Source organism: Siphateles boraxobius, unplaced genomic scaffold (assembly GCF_051911475.1).
Source record: "Siphateles boraxobius isolate OS27281-9 unplaced genomic scaffold, OSU_SipBor_1 122, whole genome shotgun sequence".
Lineage (NCBI taxonomy): Eukaryota > Metazoa > Chordata > Actinopteri > Cypriniformes > Leuciscidae > Siphateles > Siphateles boraxobius.
In genome coordinates, this window is record NW_027508725.1 from 644320 (window position 1) to 666012 (window position 21693).

General features: G+C 37.0%; 1 protein-coding gene across 1 annotated transcript; it reads left to right on the forward strand.

Moving 5' to 3' along the window:
* The first annotated feature begins 4314 nt into the window (after positions 1 to 4314).
* Positions 4315 to 19935, forward strand: LOC143732757 (WD repeat-containing protein 11-like). The gene is made up of 5 exons (XM_077224112.1): positions 4315 to 4519; positions 9183 to 9294; positions 13107 to 13260; positions 17330 to 17503; positions 18274 to 19935. Exons 1-5 carry the CDS (start codon positions 4422 to 4424, stop codon positions 18468 to 18470), a joined length of 735 nt encoding a protein of 244 aa, XP_077080227.1. The 5' UTR covers positions 4315 to 4421; the 3' UTR covers positions 18471 to 19935.
* The last annotated feature ends 1758 nt before the right edge of the window (positions 19936 to 21693 follow it).

Sequence of the window (21693 nt, forward strand, 5' to 3'; positions counted from 1 at the left end):
CCGGAGGCCGTGCCCGAGCAGACCGCGGTCTTTCCGGAGGCCGTGCCCGAGCAGCCCGCGGTCTTCCCTGAGCCCATGCCCGAGCAGCCCGCGGTCTTCCCAGGGGCCGTGCCCGAGCAGCCCGCGGTCTTCCCGGAGGCCTGCCCGAGCAGCCCGCTGCCATCCCGGAGGCCGTGCCCGAGCAGCCCATCAGCAGTCCTGCCACGGCCAAGAGAGCGGTCTTCCTCTTTTATGCAGTGGCGGTACTGCATGCGTGGAGGAGACACAGCACGTCTGCCGACCCAGAGACTGTCCCCGTCACCTCTGCCGACCCAGAGACTGTCCCCGTCACCTCTGCCGACCCAGAGACTGTCCCCGTGACCTCTGCCGACCCAGAGACGGTCCCCGTGACCTCTGCCGACCCAGAGACTGTCCATGTCACCTCTGCCGACCCAGAGACAGTCCCCGTCACCTCTGCAGACCCAGAGACTGTTCCCGTCACCTTTGCCGACCCAGAGACTGTTCAGGTCACCTCTGCCGATCCGCTGACTCCGGACAAGATGTCTCCGGACAAGATGGCTGAGCCAGTGTCTCCGGACAAGATGTCTCCGGACAAGATGGCCGAGCCAGTGTCTCCGGACAAGATGTCTCCGGACAAGATGGCAGAGCCAGTGTCTCCTGACAAGATGGCCGAGCCAGTGTCTCCGGACAAGATGTCTCTTGACAAGATGGCCGAGCCAGTGTCTCCGGACAAGATGTCTCTTGACAAGATGGCCGAGCCAGTGTCTCCGGACAAGATGGCCGAGCCAGTGTCTCCGGACAAGATGGCCGATCCGATGTCTCCGGACAAGATGGCAGATCCAGTGTCTCCGGACAAGAGGGCCGCTCCTGAGCCGGTGTCTGTTCCTGTTCCTGAGCCGTTGTCTGTTCCTGTTCCTGAGCCGCCATGGTCTTCACTGCCGTGGCCGCCCGAGGGGTCTATAACGCCGTGGCCGCCCGAGGCGTCTTCACCACTGTGGCCGCCCGAGGCGTCTTCACCGCCATGGCCGCCCGAAGGGTCGTCTCCGCCCTGGTCACCTGCATCGCCTGCTCCACCCTGGTCGTCTGCACAGCCTGCTCCGCCCTGGTCGCCTGCATATCCTGCTCCACCCTAGCCTTCCGTCCTGCCGCAGTCTCCAGGTCCTCTTCCGCTCCACTGGCCTGGCCCTCCATCCCACCCCCGGGTCCGCCTCCGCTCCACCTCCCTCCTGGAGAATTTTAGGAGCATCTGGAAGCTGCTCCTTTGAGGGGGGGCTATGTAACGGTTATCAGCTGGAGTGCCCTTGAGAGCCAGCTGAGGGCACTCCACATCAGACTATCATTGTTCACCCACAACTACATTACCCATAATTCACTGCCTGGACTCATCATCTCTGTTTATCACATTCACCTGTGTCTCATTTTATTGTTTAGTTCCCCCCATATAAGCCTTGTTCACCTCGTCATTCCCTGCGAAGTCTTGTACGTTATTCTACTGCATTTCTGAGCGTTTCCTTTGTTTTCTTTGTTCCTGGTTCTTGATCTCTGCCCGTGTCCTGGTTTTCCCATTCCTGCCTCACCCTCTGGATTTGTCTGTTTGTTTGGACTGCCTGCCTGTGTATGACCTTGCCTTGATTCTGATTACGATTTGGATTAACTTTAATAAACTGCATTTGGATCCTCTACCTTCTTGTCTCTGAGCAGTTCATAACAGCTATATCATACAGCATCAGAAAAAGAACAGTTTGCGCTCCTAAGGGCTTTCACACTTTTTTCTCTCAGTTTACCTGCTGATGAATTCTTCAAGCAGGGTCGAAACATAAACATCGCACACCGCACCGCACCCCTAGTTCCTATTTCTATGGCCCAATGACGCTACGATGAGCATTTACTACTTTAAAAAAATGCGGGTCAGGAATCGGCTCGGGTACAATATTTTCTTTCTTTTTTTGCGGTCCGAGTTGCGGGCGGGTTAGTTGAAAACGTTGGTCGGGTGCGGGTTGTTTATACATTGACCCGCGCATCACTGAACTAAAACAATTAGTGCAATACAATGAATCAATCATCTTTTCATTACACCCATATCCATAACACATTTTGATATAATAACTTTGATATGATTTGTTATCAGTGCAGTTTTATAGGTGTTGTAAATAATAATATAATAATAATAATACATATAATTTAATCAAATATTCATTGTAAAGTATTAAAAATAGATCCCTGAAAAACCCATATTCGTCAACCTCTAAACAGCCAATTCACCTGAATCGCTCACCATCGTCCTCATTACCTTATACAGTCTCACAAAATTGTATTTAGTAGCCTAAAGTAAAGTCCTTTTTTTATTACTACTTGTCTCTAGAGATGACTATAAATCAATCTGACCAAATGCAAATTATAACATGGTATTCCAAAGTATTGAAAAAAATCATGTAAATAAACTTTTAGATACTTTCTTGTTAGTGTGTATTAAGATAAAGTTTTAAGGTATGAAAAATGTTATTATACTAATTAAATTAAATGATAACTGAAGCATAAATTGTTAATGATCTGCTTGTGACTTAACAGTAACTAATTTTTTATGAAGCGCAGTGAGAGGATCTATAATCATTTGGATAATTACTGTTATCGAATAATAACAGTCCACAAATCTGACATGACGCAGCCTGGAATCATAAATCATATACTGTGTTCATTCATTTGGCAAGAGGAGCACGACTGAGTCTGGTTTCTCCCAATGTTTTTTTCCGTTTCTGTACCTGATGGAGTTTGGGTTCCTTGCCACTGTTGCATTTGGCATGCTTAGCAATTTCTTAGCATTTCTTAATTTGATCAATTTGACTGCACTGACACAATCATACTGACACTATTGTCTTCTGTAGCTTTATAGAGCTCTGAAACTAATTGATGAATTTTGCTGCATCAAAATGGTTATTTTCATTTATTTCTGTATTCTCTTTTCATGGTAATGCAACACCACATGCCACAACAGCAATTTAACAAATCCAACAAACACAACAAAAGTACATTCCATGACAAGAAGAACAGGAGTATGAAGAAAAAAAAAATCGTATAAACTCCTACCCCATTCTTATAATAAAAAAAATACAAATTAGATGGCCTCACCGACATGACAAAAAATAACATTTTTTTTCTCTCTAAAATAATTTTTTTTAATTTTTTTTTTATTATTAATTCTGCTTACACGACACTAAACAAACAAAAACAACAATGATGCAATAATGACAACTCTAACAAAAACAACAACGAGACCATCATTGTTGTTATAATGTTATACATTTTCACATTCATCTTTATATAAATTAAGTATTTTCTGTTTATACTTGTATTTAAATTGTAAAATGTTTGAACAACATTTTAGATCCTTTTCTAGAAAATTCCATCTTTTCACACCAGAAACTGAAACACACATTTGTTTGAGGGTATTTCCAGCAAAAGGTTGTTTAAAGTCATTATTTCTTCTACTTTTCTCACTATTTACAGTAAAAAGAATTTGCAGTCCATGCGGTAACAGGCAGTGTTTTGCTTTATGAACAACTAATAAAGTTTGTAAAGCAACCAAATCCTTCAATTTGAGTAGACCTGACTCCAAAAAAAGTCCTGTAGTATGTTCTCTTGGAGCAACTCCATTAATTATTCTTATGGCCCTTTTTTGCAAAATAAATAAAGGCATTAAATTAGTGAAATAAGAATTATCCCATATCTCCAAACAATACATCAAATATGGCAAAATAAAGGAACAATATAGGATTCTCATTTAAATGAATTGAATCAACAATTGAACTAACTTGGGCTCAATAACAAAACTATTGTCTTCTCTAGCGCTGCTTTACAACAGAATTTGTCTTGTATTTGGTGAAGCTTCCATCATTGACTCTATTTTCCTGTTTATTACCGTGAAGCTGCTTTGAAACAATCTGTATTGTAGTGCACTATAGAAATAAAGCTAACATGGTATCAATCACACATTCAATGCCAATTAAATAAATAAAAATAAAGGCCTGCTAGCTGATAAGAAATGCCACAATTACTGATGATAAAAAAACTAGGTAAATAAGGAAGTAAATAACTCAAGTCAAGTGAATATAGAAAGGAAGACAAATAAGCTATATAAGACTAACGATTCATGATGCTGAATTTCTTATTAGGGTACTGGATCTGGTTAGTTAAAGTGACATTACACAAAATGCCAAATTATATTAATTTTGTGATACTAGTATGATGTTTTTTAACTAATATATTTCAAGACACTATCAGGGCGGAACTACAGATTTGACGGACCGTTTTCTGAACGGAACAGTAATGGGACGCACCGCAAAGACTTCCTAATAACACAACTCGATCATTCATTACATTTAAAACGAACCAAAACATTCCAACTTTTCATGTAGTTTTGACATATGGCTTCCACCATGATTCCGTACACAGTCAATATTAAACTGGCCGCAAGAACACTGACCGGAACCGTTAATTTACAGAACAAGACAGCAGTGGACTGGTGAGTAGCTTTAGCTTCTGCAGACTGTCAACACATACAATCATGATCTAACCAAGAGTTTGACGTTTTTATCATCATCGTCGTCATCATCATCATCATCACATTTCTTCTGTAGACATGTGTTTCGTAGGATATGTTTTTTTTAAGTAGTCTCTTAATCTCACCAAGGCTGCATTTACTTAATAAAAAAAATACAGTAAAAACAGTAATGTTGCGACATATTATTACAATTTAAATGAACTGGTTTCTAATATATTTTACAATGTATTCCTGTGATCAAAACTGTATTTTCAGCATCATTACTCCAGTCTTCAGTGTCACGTGATCCTTCAGAAATCATTCTAATATGATGATTGGGTTCTAAAGAAACATATTATTATCAATGGTAAACACAGTTGTGTTTCCTAATATTTTTGGGAAACCTTTTTCCCCCTGTGAATGCTTTTTAGGATTGTTTGATAAATAGAAAGTTCAAGATAACAGCGTTTATTATAAATGGAACTTTTTTTTGCAACATTTATTAATTTCATAAATGTCTTTACTGTCTTTCTTAAAAAGACAGTAAAGACTGTCCTACTGGTATGCCAACCAGTCTATGTTTATAAAATGGGGCCACTGTGTTTCTGCCCCTTTTGGGGTCAGGAACGGGGTCAGACAAGGTGGAATCCTCTCCCCTATTCTTTTTAACTTGTATGTTGATGAGCTCTCTGTCTGCTTGAATTTGTGTAACACTGGGTGTATGATAGGTAACACTCTAGTGAATCATATTATGTATGCAGATGACCTTGTGGTCTTCAGTCCTAGCAGTGCTGGTCTGCAACAGCTTCTTAATGTTTGCTCTGACTATGGAACTGTTCATGACATAAAATTTAATACAGACAAGAGTGCGGTGATGATTTGTAGAACAAAGGAGGATAAATGTCAAATGTTTCCTCCTTTTAAATTGGCAGGTAATACCTTGATAGTTTTGAGCAAATATAAGTATCTTGGGCATCTCATTACAGACCAGTTGAAGGATGACCTTGACGTTTATAGGCAATGCCGCTCTATATATGCTCAGGCGAATAGTTTGGCTCGTAAGTTTGGTGGGTGCACAGATAGTGTGAAAGTTGCTTTGTTCAGAGCTTACTGCACTCCTCTCCACAATGCCCACTTGTGGTCTAGTTTCAGCAAAGCCAGCTTGCATAAACTTCAGGTAGCTTACAACGACGCACTGAGAATTCTGCTGAGAAGACCACGCTGGTGTAGCGCCAGTGAGATGTTTGTGGCTGCAGGTGTTAATACTCTGCAAGCCACATTGAGAAACGTTATGTACAAATTTATATGTCGGCTGAATAACTCAGAGAATTATATAATTGTGGCATTGACCAATATCAAGTTTAGCACTACACGGTATAAGTCCAAGTTATGGAAGCATTGGTATAGTTGTCTCCTCTGAAGTTGTATTTGTTTTTATTATATTGTATTGTATTGTGTGTACTGTCTTGTTTGTTTTTATTTGGACCGGTGAGTCTGTAATAAAGTTTTATTATTATTATTATTAAACAATGTAATTAATGTGCCTTCGCTAAATAAAAGTGTTTATATATATATATATATATATATATATATATATATATATATATATATATATATATTTAACATCTTATCCCAAAAATGAAGCAGCTAAAACTGTTTTCACTATTGATAATAATAAGAAATGATCTTAGAGTGATTTCTGAAGGATCATGTGACTGAAGACTGGAGTAATGATGCTGAAAATTCAGCTTTGATCACAGGAATAAAATTGCACTTTAAAATATATTACAGAAACCAGTTAATTTGAATTGTAACAATATTTCACAGTATTACTGTATTTTGGATCAAATAAATGCAGCCTTAGTGAGATTAAGAGACTACTTTCATAAACATTAAAAACCTTAATATATATATTAAGAGAGAGAGAGAGAGAGAGACTATTTATTGTCTTTACATTCATCATAAGTCAGTGTAAAAAAAAAACAGTGTAGTTAATATTACAAGATTACACATAACACTCGTGTCTGGTTGTCATTAAAATCCATACGCATTGTTGCCAAATGATGAAAAAATGGACAAAGATTTACTGCTTTCACAATTTCAGGTTTTTTTTAATGATAGCTCCAGATCTTTGCATAACATTTTTATTATTATATTTAGAAAATGATGTAAAGTTGTGATAAGTGCTTGTGATGAAGTAGAATGTTGTTACAGTAAAATCAGTGTAGATTGCAGCACACACACACATATCTCTTATTTATTGTTTGCAGTGCTTCAGTTTAGACTGTAAATATGCTTGTATGGTTCTGATGGGATAATACACACACACATAAACATGTTTTCTGAGTTTGTTTGGCATTGCTGCTGATAAGGTTTGAGTTGTCACCAGTGTGTCAGCCTCCGGTTACTACAGCAGGGAAGTTCCTGTAATAAATGTTTGTTCCCCCTGACTTTGAGTATATAACATAACTTCATATTTATAACATTAACTGTATCCTAAAATTACTGTGTCTTTCATTGTCCATTATTTTGTATTTATGAATGGTGTGCTGGATGTCCTGTCAGTTTAGCTCAGTGTGACTGGAAAACAACATTGCTGCCTTGAAGTGCTCTGAAACCTTGAAAACCTTATTTCATCAGATCTGCCTTTAGGTTATTATTTTGTTTGTCTTGTGTACTTCAACAGGCTTTGAGTTCGAAAAGATGCTTTTCTTTATGATGTCTGTGCTGCGGGGATAGACTAGGTGAATTTGAGAGTCTGACTTATTGAATATTGTTGATAAGGACCACACAATATTGGAAAAAATGGACATTGCGATATACTGTTTTACTGCGATTTACTGTATATTGCAAAATTAAAAACAGTTTAACTAGATAACTTGAATAGATTTAGTTAGCCTAATCATTCTAGGATTATTGGGGAGATTTTGTAGGGGAGTGCATTGAAAATAATAAACAAAATAAAAAAACATAGATAAATACAATAGAACAAAGATACAAATTAAATGAACAGTAAAATAACTCTCCATAGTCTTCACTGTTGAATATATTTAATCTTTGTTAAAGCTACGAAAGTTTTTTAACATTAATGACAGACAGCAGCAGGAATTTTAGGCTGCTGTCACTTTAAGAGCTAATGCACAGATCCAATATAATAATACACATCCATTTTCTTTATGTTCACGTAAGCGACTGTTTACGAGGATACTCGCCGAGATGGGGACTTTGACATAATTTTGCTTGTATGTATGTCCATTAAAGCACACATACACACGAAAGAAAACATAATTAGGTGTTCATGTGCTGCCTGCGCAGCTCTGTTGCACTTAAACGGTTTAAACTGACAGGACCTAAAACACGTGCAAATGATAAACTTTCACTCTATAGGTACGTTTACATGGACATCTTTTGGTTCAGTCGGAATGAAATCAGTCCGATTGATGAACCGGAACACGGTGATTACATGAACGATAAATAAAGTAATCGGGTTGATGTGCGCGTTTATATGTCACAAGCTTCAAATCGGAATAGATTTTTTGACATGCGCAGACGGCACGAATATACTGCCGCTGTTCGAGCATAACTATTCTCCTCTATTGGTTCTTTATTTGTTTTAAACAGCAGCCTTAATATTTATCCGTCTCTGGTCATGATGGAGACGAGCATATGAACCGTTTTGCCGCGGCTTATATTGATCACGCAGTAAAACCCCGCATCTAAAACCAGTCGTGTGTGGATGAGAGTCTGAAACAAGGACTGGTGGGACGTTGTCCTGCTCCACGTCACAGACGCTGAGTGAAATGAGAATTTTGTAATAACGGGACGCTCATTTAGATGACACTTTATTCAACAGGAAGAACAGCTCGTTCCGTTCGTCATACGTCATTTCGCTATTTCAACGTCACTGCACATGCGCAATCCTTTCAGTTTCGGTTTTCAATCCGATCAAGTGTTTCCATGTTCTCTCGATCGGATTACAAACCACCCCTTTCAATCCGATCGAAATTCCGATCGGATCGAGCTCAATCAGATCAATTACGGTGTTTACATGAAGGTTTTTTAGTCCGATCGAGCCGTCAATCCTGATTAATAAGGGTCCATGTAAACGCAGTTTATGATGGTTAAACTTCGCAAGTAATCTGTGAATCGCGTGCGTTTCGAACCTTGGTGCCTGGTCCGAACGGATCACGGATCAATTACGATCACTATACTTGACATCACGCACATCGTGATATCGATAATAGACCGATATTTCATGCAGCCCTGTCATTGATTCATGCATTTAAAAAAATATTTGTTGATGGCTTGGTTAGAACAAGTTTAATTGTCATTTGATCATAAACTGTCTGTTTTATTATGTAACCTTAAAATAATCTTAAATTGGTTGAATCTCATGAAACATGCCTGGGTCATATTTCAACCTACTCTAGGAAATTTTGTTTAAAGAAAATGAGGATGATTTATAGGACCTTTAAAGTTTTTGTATTGTAAGTGATTTCTAATTTCCCCATTCATATCTGTAATGTGAAAAAAAGCATGACATAGGCTTTTATTATATCAATTGTTTTGTGAATGTATTTATGCATTCACTTTCCTATTAGATTCACCCTGGTACTGTTTTCTTCTTCCTTCTCTCTCTGCTCAGGGGATGGCAGGGTCTGATCGCTCAAGGCTGTCACTCCAGTATCCTCATTATTGACCCAAACACAGCTCAGACCATTCAGGTCCTGGAGAGACACAAAGCCAATGTGGTCAAGGTGGGTTTTCAATATTTGTTTTTCTGTTTGTCACAGTCACACATTGTTCAGTTGACCCAAACTGAAGGCTGAATAGTAGATGTGTGCTTTTCTTGGTTAATTTGTTGAAATCCCGACAGAATATTCACCATCAGAGAAGTTGTTAACCATGGTAACAAGAATCACTGCAAAAGGCCGTCTACACCTTTGACTGTCTAAAGCATTGCAAGTGACATAATAAAGTTGGTTTCCCTACTCTCTCAAAGAAACAGGGTTCCCATGGTTACAGAACTGGGAATAGGAGGGAATTAGGTGTGGGTGTAATGACCAAAATTTTATTTCACGATATGAGAAATTAAATTTCACTATAACGATATATATATATATATATATATATATATATATATATATATATATATATATATATATACTGTATATATCACCATAGAGTCATTTTTGTTCTTTTATTATATTTTCGTTATTACAAATAAGAAAAAATGAGCTAATTACAAACAACAGGTCAAATACAATAGAACAAAGATATAAATAAATGAAACTAAGTTTTTCCAAGTACAGTATGTTTATTTAACATGTCATGTAGTACATGTTCACTACAGAAATCAAATTTAAAAATAAAACACTGCATAGTCATTACTGTATGAATTAAATATAATTTGATTCTTATTAAAGATATTAAAGATTTTTAAAGATAAAAAAACAAAATTGTTAAAGGGCTGCTCTGTCGCTTCAGTTATGTGCGTCCTGTCACCGTTTAAACTGCCCTGTCAATCATCTTATCACAGGTTAAATTCTCCACATTCAATTTGATTGAATTTAATTTCCTACAGTAGCACGTTGATCTGCCAGTCGTGGGTCTTTCATGCGGAGTGTGTTTGTGTTTGCATAATGATGCATGTAAAAGTTAATGACCAAACGCGTCTTTATAAAAGTTCACAATGCTGTTGCAGATGGAAAATATTGTGGATGACATTGAATACATTTTTTGGTCAAATTAAATACGGATTATAAATCACTCAAACCTTCATTTAAACGTCTCTACTCTACTTGTAGTTTTAAACAAGTTTTGTTTTTATTCATGTTTGTAGTTATAATTGGATCCTCATCCAACGCGCAATGGGTTGTGGGTAATATTAGCAGTTAAGAGTGTGAACAGATCTTCACTTTGGATTCTTACTGGAAATAGTAAACCATCATTGGAATACTCATTTGAACATGCTAAGATTTGGTATGCAATAATTCTAATTTCGAATTCTATTTAGAATGGATAGAATGCAAATTGGGACGCAGCATTTGTCTTTTGTTATTTGAACATTAATAACACAGATGGCAACAGGTTTATTTATGTTTTTCATTCTTGGCTCAGGCGTAAAAATAAATATGTTTTCAGTGATGTATAGCTACTGTTAGCGAACACCCCAACACCCCCCACGCTGCTGAGAGCGACGTTTAGATGAATGCAAATATGTGTTTCACGCTTTCCCTCTTATTAACAAAATAAACGCACAACAAAAATGACAGCGGTGACGGCGGTGCTGACTGAGTAGCTGTGGTGTATTCAGGCTGGTGTGTGTGACTGCAGGCTGGTGTGTGGTGTGTGGTGTGTGTGACTGCAGGCTGCTTGTCTCATGAGTTATAGCCTTCAAAGAAGCCTGCATTTGCCAGCAGTGGGGAGCCCTGCTCTCTGACTTTGTTTTCCATCCCCGCTGTGTGCTTTCATAGTTTATACCATGTGACCACCACCATCGCTGCAAAAATGCAGGCCTTTCCACTTTATTTTGCAACATGGAAGTAAAATATTTTCTATGAATGTGCAAAACTTCTGATTCATTAGGCGCTTTAGGAAAATATGTAGATAAATAACAAAGTGCAGAAAATGGTAAAAGCATTTGTGCTGCAAATCTGTGTGTTTATGATTACTACAATACATTAAGATAATATAAGAAGTAGCAGTTTGCTATATCGAGCTGTTTTGTAAAGCTAAAAATAACTGGAAATGACATTCAAGTTACAAATGTGGGTGCCCACTCTGGCATTAAACATAAGGTGGATAAAAGAGCATAATAATATAATATAAAAAGCATAATGTTTAATATGTGAAGCAACATTGATGTACTACATTTACTATGATGTATTGGTCTTTGGCACTTGCGTTTTATTGGTTGTTCATCCAGTCCCTAAGGATTTCATTGTCGTGTTTAGAGCTGTCATAATTCCTCGATTAAATTCAAGTACTCGATTAAAATAAAAAAAATCCCTCAATTGCAAAATACCGGAAGTGCCGCATTCCAAGGATGAGAATCCATGAACCCCATTATTAAACATTTTTATAAGGCTGCACGATACATTTAAACCATTAAAAAAAATCATAATATAGCATAGTGCTATATTGTGATTCAATGAAATAAGTGTTTACAGGGTATTTGGCTGGTGATTTAAGAAAATTACCGGCCATGAAACGTTTTAACAGGCAACAGGCAACCCCAACATTTTAGATACCAGTGAAAATACTCAATTATCTATTCCAATTTCGATACCACAGCTAAAACTACTAGTAATTAGTAATTAACTAATATAATTAATATAAAACATTATTAATGACAAGTAAACAGTCAAAAATAAATAACAACAAATAATTAAATTACATGCAATAGCACAAAGATACAAATGAAATAAACAGTGCTTTTCAGGGTAGGTTTTTGAAGTAGGTCTGACAGTCATTTTCAGCTATATTTTCAGAAATGTAATAAAGTAATCAAATGCAAAATAACTCTGCATTGTCTTCACTGTATATAAATTAAACATACATAAATCCTTAATTAAAGTTACAAAAGTTATTCAGCCAAGAGCAGTGAGGGATTTTATATGTCTTTTTGTCATTTGGTTAACTTTAAAGGGATAGTTCACCCAAAAATGAAAATATTTTCATCATTTACTCACCCACAAGTTGTTCTAAACAGTTGTTCAAATAGTTGATGGGTCCCATTGACTTCCATAGTATGGGAAAACAAATTATCGTGGAAGTCACTGGGGTCCATCAACTGTTTGGTTTGCTAGCTCTAATGGCTAGAAACTAGCATTTGTTATGAAAAATAGCCGCCTACATATTTAGAAGCAATAGCTACAACATGCCACATCTGTAACATAAGTCTATGGGCCTTGGGAAAAATCTATTCCCTTTACAGATCTTTTAGAAATTCTACAAGTTAGCCAACATTTACCATGATAGCTGTTACTAGAATAAGAGTGTTCATGAGTATTTTAAATAGCTTTCTAATTTATGTTGGTGCAGTATGATGTTTTCTCATCTTCTCGTCAGTCTTTTTAGTTTATGTGGCTTTTTTAGATCATATTTGACTTTCGATGTATTTAAAAGTAGTACATTTTCAACAGAATTCAAATGAGTCGCACATTTTATCATCAACGTCGCAATAGAAACAGCACACGCAAATGTTATCACACTTATGGAGTGTATACAGTGATTTGTGTATCAGTCATATTGGCTTCAGTCATGCTGCGCAGATAATTGGTCCTAGTTCAGAAATGTTTCCATTAACCATGGTATAAAAATTAGGGGGGTTGTACGTGCTAGTTTGGGGGACCTCTACATCCATGCATACTTACTTCGTTTCATACTTTACATTGAAACTGAATGATTTCTGGACTGTCGCTTGTCGGAGATAGTAGAAAAGTGGCTTTAGGCTCTTTTGACTGGACCAAATGCTTAGCAACATGTATATACAACCACTTAGCAACCAGAACGTACATGTGGAATAACGTAGTTTTGCCTTTGTGTCCTGTTTTTACTGCGTTAGGTAAAATGGTCCAGAGAAAACTACCACCACAGTCTCAGCTCACCCTACTCTCTGCGCCTGGCATCCGCAGATGCGGCAGGGAAGATCATTGTGTGGGATGTGGTGAGTGGTATGGCACACTGTGAGATCCAGGAACACACCAAACCTATTCAGGGTAAGAACCTTTTTACCAAGCTCATCTTAAAATAAACCATCTCTGTGCTGCGTAACCAAGAAATGGGGAAAAACAGATGACATATTAAATATTTAATATACACTATATGGACAAAAGAATTGGGACACACCTCTTAATTATTGAATTCAGGTGTTTAATTCATTGCCACTGTGTCTAAAATCGAGCACATATAGCCATGCAGTCTGTGTGTACAGACACAAAAAGGGTTGTTCTAAAGAGCTCAGTGAATTTAAGTATGATACTGTGATAGGATGCTACCTTTGCAATAAGTCAGTTTGTGAAATGATATCCCTGCTAGATTTCCACGATCATCTGTAAGGTGTATTATTGGTAAGTGGAAGTGTTTAGGAACTCAGCCACGAACTGGATGACCACATTAAATCACGAAGCGGGGTCACCGGGTGCTGATGTGCGTAAAAGTGGCCAATGCTCTGCTGATCCCGAAGATGAAGAGTTTCAAACTTCATCTGGCATTAATATCAGCAGAAAAACTGTGCAGCGGGAGCTTCATGGAGTGGGTTTCCATGGCCAAACAGCTGCATGCAAGTCTAACATCACCAAGCACAATACCAAGTGTCTGATGGAGTGGTATAAAGCATGCCGCAACTGGAGTCTGAAGCAGTGGAAACGTGTTGCGTGGAGTGATGCTTCTCTGTTTGGCAATCTAATGTGCGAGTCTGGGTTTGGTGGATGCCAGGGGGCCAACTGTAAAGTTTGGTGCTCTACTAGATAAACATTTCAAAACCTTGTGAAAAGCTCTCTCAAAAGCTCTTTGTTAGATAAAATTGGATATTAGAAAAGAAGTGAGACTGTCAGCTGAGCTAAAAGAATCCAGTGACAGAGAACTCCATTCATAATTATATTACATGTAACATTGCTCCTTATGGATAATGACTAGCATGTGGCTAACAAGTGTGTGACCAAACAGGGTTTAAAAGAAATTATTAGATAGACAGAAAAGGAGATGCAAATATATTCATCTTAACAATGGCCACTTTAAGTCATTTAAGACTTACCCAGTGTTTGCATTACCGGTAATTTAATTTTAATACTGAGGCTATTTTTTAACAGGTTTAAGACCTGGACATATAGCAAGCAATAAATCTAAAAACTTTTGACATTCATTTACTTATGTACTGCTGTATATTGTCCTTGTTGACCCAACAGTAGTTTTCACAGCCCTCTGGACTGCTGACATAATACATGGCCAAAGACAAAGCAAAATTAATCAATATTATCATGATCACGTAATGTTCTACTTTCATCATCCTTTCCCACCGATCTTCACCACTTACTATGGCAAGCCGTTTTAACATTTAATCATTAAAACCTACTAGTCTCTATTTTCATGCTACTAGTACTTATTTTTTAGATACTAGTATCTATTCCATTAAGTACTAGTACTTATTCATTAGATATTAGTACTTATTTATTAGATACTAGTACTTATTCATTAGATACTTGTACTTATTCATTAGATACTAGTACTTATTATTACATACTAGTACTTATTCATTAGATACTAGTACTTATTTCGATAGTGACTAGTAACTATTCTTTTGTTACTAGTAGCAAATTAAATTTTTTGCCATTGACTTCTACAATGACTTTTTTCTACATTGACTTCATTGACTTTTTGCTAATGATCGAGACAGTAGCTATATTAATATAAGTGATACTAGCCTTCATTCATAAAAAAATATGCCATTAAGATTGAGCCGAAATACTTGAAAAGGCAAAGACATATTAGCATTTAATTAAATTTAATTTCTCTTCTTGAGCTGTGACGTAATCCACCACGACTTCCAGATCACCTAGGGAAGAAACGCAAGCGCAATCACCTTTGGTATACCGTACCTTGGGATGATGATTGGCTCAATGATTGGTTGTATACCAATCTCTTTGTCATACGACAATGGATATTGCTTGACATACACTGGCGATGTGGTTTTCAATTTAGCTCGATATGGCTCAATGTCTACAAAACCAGTATCATCTTTAAATTTTGACCAAAGATTTGGATTGATCATTTTAACTGCAACATTATCTGTTGTATCCGTGTGGTCAGGCTGTGTTACTTGTTGTTCTTTAACCAATTCAATAGCATCCTCTGCGTTTGGCAGAGGCTCAACAGAAACCTTCAGACTCGAGAGAAAAGATAAATAAACTGTATTGTTATCAAAGGTAATTTCCAATCCTAATTTATACATTATATCTCTTATCAACAGTTTTTTCTAACAGATCATTTGTTGTGATTCTAATCAATTGAGCCTGTTGCTGGTTCATATTATTCAGGCATGTTTATAAAAAGGGCTTTCATAGAGTTATCTACAGTTATCTTTGAATCCTGTTCCAATGTTTCTATAAACCTCATGACAAAAGCAGATGGTGACTCCTTCATAAATCTTTAGTCCCACTGTAAATCTTCCCATCCGCCTATTACCATGGATTTCATGCTTTTATATCATTATCTTTGAATGATCCCTCTCTAGGAAATGGGTCTAATTGAATTTTGGCTTCTGACCATCCTGCCAAATTTGATTTTAAAAGGTTTTGTCCCGAAACCTTTATTGTTTCTGTACAAGAAGTCAAAAGGCGTCTCGCCTGTCCGTGGTCTAGAAACATCTTGCCCCATATCACAACCAAGCAGTTTCCTTATTCACGCTCATAAACAGTTTCCTTATTCACACACATAAACAGTTTCCTTATTCACACACATAAAGATAAAACAAAGTTGTTCCACTCTGTCTTAAGATGTCAATTAGTACGGATTAGATGAATTATTAAATGGTCGACCATCCTTCCTCACCGGTCCGTTTCTTATTTCAAAACAGCAGGTTATTGAAAACCTCTTTACCTGTTTCTCAATAATGGACATCCTGTGTCTCTAAATTGAACACCCAATACCTTGCTAATATTTTAAGTAAATATTGCAAATTCAGCAATATTTATCCTAACACTCTTAGGCAATTTATCCTAACACTCTTAATGTCTTTATTTAGAAGGCTATCAATGTCATTAAAGTCCCTGTTGGTGTAATGTACAGGTTTCCCAATACTTTTGTCAATATAGTGTATATTAATCATATTATGAATGATTTTATTTGATTGGTTGATATTTATATAGAATTCCGTAGTGAATTTATATCATGAATGATCAATGTTTTTTTTAATAAATGTATCTTTCAAATTTATATATGCATCTTGTTAACTATCAACAGCAGTTATGAATCTTTGGTGGAAGAAAGTAGCTACACACAAGACAGATTTTTTTGGGAAACACTTTTTACTATTTCCTTATTTATTGACATAATTGTTCTGATTCTTATAACCATCCAATTTTGCTTCGTGACGTTATTGTAATTAATTAAGAATTAAGCACATTCAACCCAAATTCTTATTACCATAATGAATTTTATATTTAATAGCCATGATTGATATTCTCGTTGTGTTTTTCATGAAATGCTCATTACTGTAATACAGTAATTATTTACTGCATTACTTCAAAAATCACTCTATTTCGATTATATATTTACATTTACAAGTAATATGTTAAAGTTGATGCAGCAAAAACTACCTTAATGTATAAATACTAAATTATGTACAGTATATATATATTTCTAATATACATTTTTCAAAACAGTAAAGAGAATGATTTTTTTTTTCATGAACGATATGAGAATTAGGACCAAATTTGTCAGTTGGTGGAAGTTGTAAGAAAGCTTTATTTTCAAGCGTCCTTTCTTTCTTTCTTTCTTTCTTTCTTTCTTTCTTTCTTTCTTTCTTTCTTTCTTTCTTTCTTTCTTTCTTTCTTTCTTTCTTTCTTTCTTTCTTTCTTTCTTTCTTTCTTTCTTTCTTTCTTTCTTTCTTTCTTTCTTTCTTTCTTTCTTTCTTTCTTTCTTTCTTTCTTTCTTTCTTTCTTTCAATTTTTTTTACCCTGACATGCCCTTGAAAAGCTTTGTGAGATTCACTCCAATAAATCTGTGAAACTTCCAGAAAACAAAAGAATGAATGAATGCAAATCTCTCCTCACTTCTGACCCTCATCAGATATGGACTGGCTGTGGGCTCAGGATGCTTCACGCGATCTCCTTCTGGCTGTTCACCCTCCCAACTATATTGTTCTGTGGAACGGAGACACTGGCACCAAGCTGTGGAAGAAGAGCTATGCTGAGAACATACTGTCTTTCTCCTTTGACCCCTTTGAGCCCTCCAATCTGGCATGTGTGTATTCAATCACATTTATAATTGTAATTTGTGATGCACAGATGCGTGTGATTAGTGATGTTCTTCTGAATTTGTTCTTTCTTTTTGATTTGTTAACTGATTCACACAGCTCAGACACTTTTTGTAATGAAAAAAATTAAAACATAAACAATTAATGACTTGAGGTTGAATTGAATTTACTCACAAATCTCACTAATTTATCCCATTGGAAAACATTTAAAAATCATTAGTCTATTGGTATTTTACTGAACCTTTCAACATTGCTAAAATATTGGTTTCAGTATCTGTGTTCTGTACCAAATGGTATTGTAAATCCCGAATAGAAGTCATTATTAAGGCCCGTTCACACCAAGGACGAACTGTAAAGAAATAGCTTTAAATATAGTTCTCAATATTAAAGAATAGCAGAGTTTACACCTCAGCTATAACAATAACGGCACAGAGAAACAGTATTGTTGAAATTCATTTAACAGTATTGAAGACTTTCAGAATAATTTCATCCAGTTGATGAATGTTAAAAACATTGAGAGCCAATCAGAATCCATCCTGCTGTAACGAGCTCGAGCATTTAAAGCGGCAGATTCGCTTAGAATAAACAGAACAATATCATCCGCTGGTGTGGACACTATTATAGATTTCTTTATAGTCATCATTCGTGGTCTGAATTGGCTTTTAGTATGGTTTTTTATAGTTTAAGGAAGTAACTGTTCATTCGCTCAACTGTTTCTCTAATGTGTGTCATTTATTCCTTCCTGTGTATGTCATAGTGCTGACCAGTGAGGGTATAGTGTTCATCACAGATTTCTCACACTCTAAACCACCGGGCAGTGGAGGCAAGAAGGTTTACATCGCCAGTCCTCATTCCAGCCCGGCCCATAGCAAACCTGCGACGGCTCAACCCACCGGTGCCAAAAAAGCCCTCAATAAGGTCAAAGTGCTCATCACCAATGAGAAACCCACGTGAGTCTTGCACACCCCAGAAACACCACAGCACTCTGAGCAGCACACACTGAATGATTGAATGACAAGTTGAAAGAAGTTGGAAAGAGAGTGTTGAGTATTTCCTGGTCTGTCTTGTGTATGTGTTTGACATTAGAAGCATGTTTGACCTTATTATCTTTTTGTGTAAACTGGGGGAGAATGAGGCTGAAAAATAGCTCAGGACCCTTGCCCATATCTATAGTATTTATATAGTATCACACTATAGTAGTGTTATATATTTCCTGCAGTTGTGTACTTATAATATCCCAAAAGTCTCCAAAGATTTTTTTATTTCAGAGAAACTCTGAAACTTCAGAGAAAAACAATATCCGCGCTATCCTCGGTTTCCGCTTTACTGCCATGCCATGACGTAACCATGGCAACAGACGCGGACAACTGCGTAGTGCGTAACGTTTAGCGGCACGTTGTTCTTGTTTCGTTCAAACATTATAGACCATGGCAAGCAGTCTTCGGGACAAAAAAGGAGAACTAAAACGAGGATCAATATCGGCGTGGTGTTTTTGAGATGCCGAGAGCTAGCGTCCGCGACTAACTTGGACTTGACAGAGCTTCACGAGACACGACTTGACAGCTTTATTAGACAGGTTAGCAAATGTACATTAAACAAATCAATGTTATATAACGTGATGAAATGTTAGAATATGATCAGTATGTTATTCTATTGTTGATCTAGCTTACTGCTAGTTTCATATAGCAAACGAACTAACACATAGAACAACATAATAACTTTCAAATCACATTTAAATGCTGTTTAGTGTGATAGTGTAACGTTAGCTGCGTTACCTCACAAGTTTAATTTGTCTAATAAACTGACATTTGTGAGTATTAATCCAGCTCTTGCAGGTAGTTCGGTAGAATTAAATGTCCGTATTCCTTTATATCCGTGGGACTCGCGTGTGATATCTGTCTCTTATTAGCAATCGCGACCTGCTTCACACCACTGTAATGTTAAAAAACATGAATGTTTTCACTCATCCATAAACATTATTAGATCCATCAGCTTGACAACAAGTCCCATCATTCAGCTTATCACTGCGTCATCAACCTACGCCTTTGTTATTGTAAGAGGTTGGCGACCCCTAGCGGTGAAAAAAATGACATATTGTAGCTTTAACAGTATTTTTAAAAAGCAGCGTCTATGTACACTTAGAAAAAATAGCAGTATTTTAAAAGCAGTGTAAATTATTATGCAAACTATTTGCACCGCAATGATTTGTAGTATATTATAAAACAGTATGCAAAACAATATGCAATAATAACAACATTGTTCAGTGTATGTGATATTAAAATCATAAATGAATGCTGCCTTATTGGGACATTACTTGTCCCTGTCTTTAAAGCAGTGGTTCTCAAACTTGTTCAGCTTAAGGCCCCCTTTGTGAAGGATGCATCACTTCGCCCCCCACACAAAAAAAAAATAAAAAAAATTGATGACACAAAACAGCCTTAAACTTACATTTTTAATTAAAGCAAAAGCATATTAAATTATACAATGCTGGAACATCGATTCTGTTGTTTAGTAGCCTTATTTCTCTGATGTTTGATTACACAATTTATGTTAAAATTCTATATTTCATAAAATGGAACAAATTGTCATGAAAATGTTTTGACAGTAATTAATGGTATTGTGTTGAAACTAATACTTTCAGAAATTTTTGTTTTGGAAGTGCAACAAAACGACGGTGACAGTGGCAATTATTATTAGAATGATTTTTTTTACCACTGCAGTGATAAAGGGCCAACCACTGACTGTTGACACTGATTGTAAAAGGTCAGAAGAGCTATAATTTTATCTTCCACACAAGATATAAATAGATATTTGATGCTGTGCTGCCGAAGAAAACCTGCGCCTGTGATATGCATTATACAATTAAACTTACCGTGTCTAACCCTAACCGTGTCCAACCAGCACAAACTGTGTAAACGTTTTATTTGTGGTGAGATAAAGATTGGAACTAACGAGATAGTGTTTTTCTCCTTTGCCATTCTAAAGGATGCGAATACAGGGATTAAAAGTGAACAAAAGAACATTTATAATCCCCTCCTAAAGGGACGCGAGTGAGGGTTTGGGAAAAGCAAACAAGTTAATTCATGAAATGGGTTATTGTTAAATTTGTGGAAAATCGCAAAACAGAACACTAAACCAACATATAGCTTAATTATATATTAAAGGCAACCTCTACACGTACCCCTAACTCTCCCTGTTAGGAGCGCAGAACCTGATGACACTGTTAGTGTGACCACAACAAACCACAACTTGCTCGTCACACAGAAAAGCCAAGATTTGTTTGCTAGCCATTATTTCAATCCCGCGTGTGAATGCAGCTCACCGGACATGACGTAAAACTCCGGACGAGTCGGTTGTGTGCATCCGTTTTTAACGATTCTTGACTGTCGTACAGTCTGACATTAAAGACAACAGAGATCCCACAGTGTGACATGACTCACAGCTGGGATCATGTTCAGTTTCTATTCAGTTTTTATTTATATTTTTGATTTTGAATTGATGAACTAATTAAAATAATAATGTATTTATTTACAATGGAAAGGCAGTGCAGTTAAGTTAGGAGTAGGAGCAATACATAAATAAATGAATGTAAAATTTGTAGGTGCCCAAAAGGAGTACATAACTGATATTAATATATATAATGATATTAATATATATAATGTGTATTTTGGCATTGTTTTGCATTTGCGTTTTTGCATTTGTCTGTGCTTTTATAGACAAACAATTAAAACAATATAAAGCTTGAGACCCCTGTATCTGAAGGTAAGAATCGTGTATGGATGATCCTTGTCTTTTCTGTGATTTAATGTAATATGCCATCTATGATGCAGCCAGTGCTCTGCAGCTTCAGGAACACTTTTATTTTCATGCTCCATCATGTTTTCCTGCTAGACTCGAGTGCAGACAGAAGCGGCTCTCTCTCTCTCTCTATTTATCTATCTCCATCCATCCATCCATCCATCCCTCTCTCTCTCTCTCTCTCTCTCTCTCTCTCTCTCTCTCTCTCTCTCTCTCTCTCTCTCTCTCTCTATTTATCTATCTCCATCCATCCATCCATCCATCCCTCTCTCTCTCTCTCTCTCTCTCTCTCTCTCTCTCTCTCTCTCTCTCTCTCTCTCTCTCTCTCTATTTATCTATCTCCATCCATCCATCCATCCATCCCTCTCTCTCTCTCTCT

Coding starts and splice junctions, on each gene's coding strand:
- LOC143732757 (XM_077224112.1), top strand. CDS start 4,422: ATGGCTTCCACCATGATTCCGTACACAGTCAATATTAAACTGGCCGCA. Junction 4,520..9,182: donor AACAAGACAGCAGTGGACTG/GTGAGTAGCTTT, acceptor CTCTCTGCTCAG/GGGATGGCAGGGTCTGATCG. Junction 9,295..13,106: donor ACAAAGCCAATGTGGTCAAG/GTGGGTTTTCAA, acceptor TTACTGCGTTAG/GTAAAATGGTCCAGAGAAAA.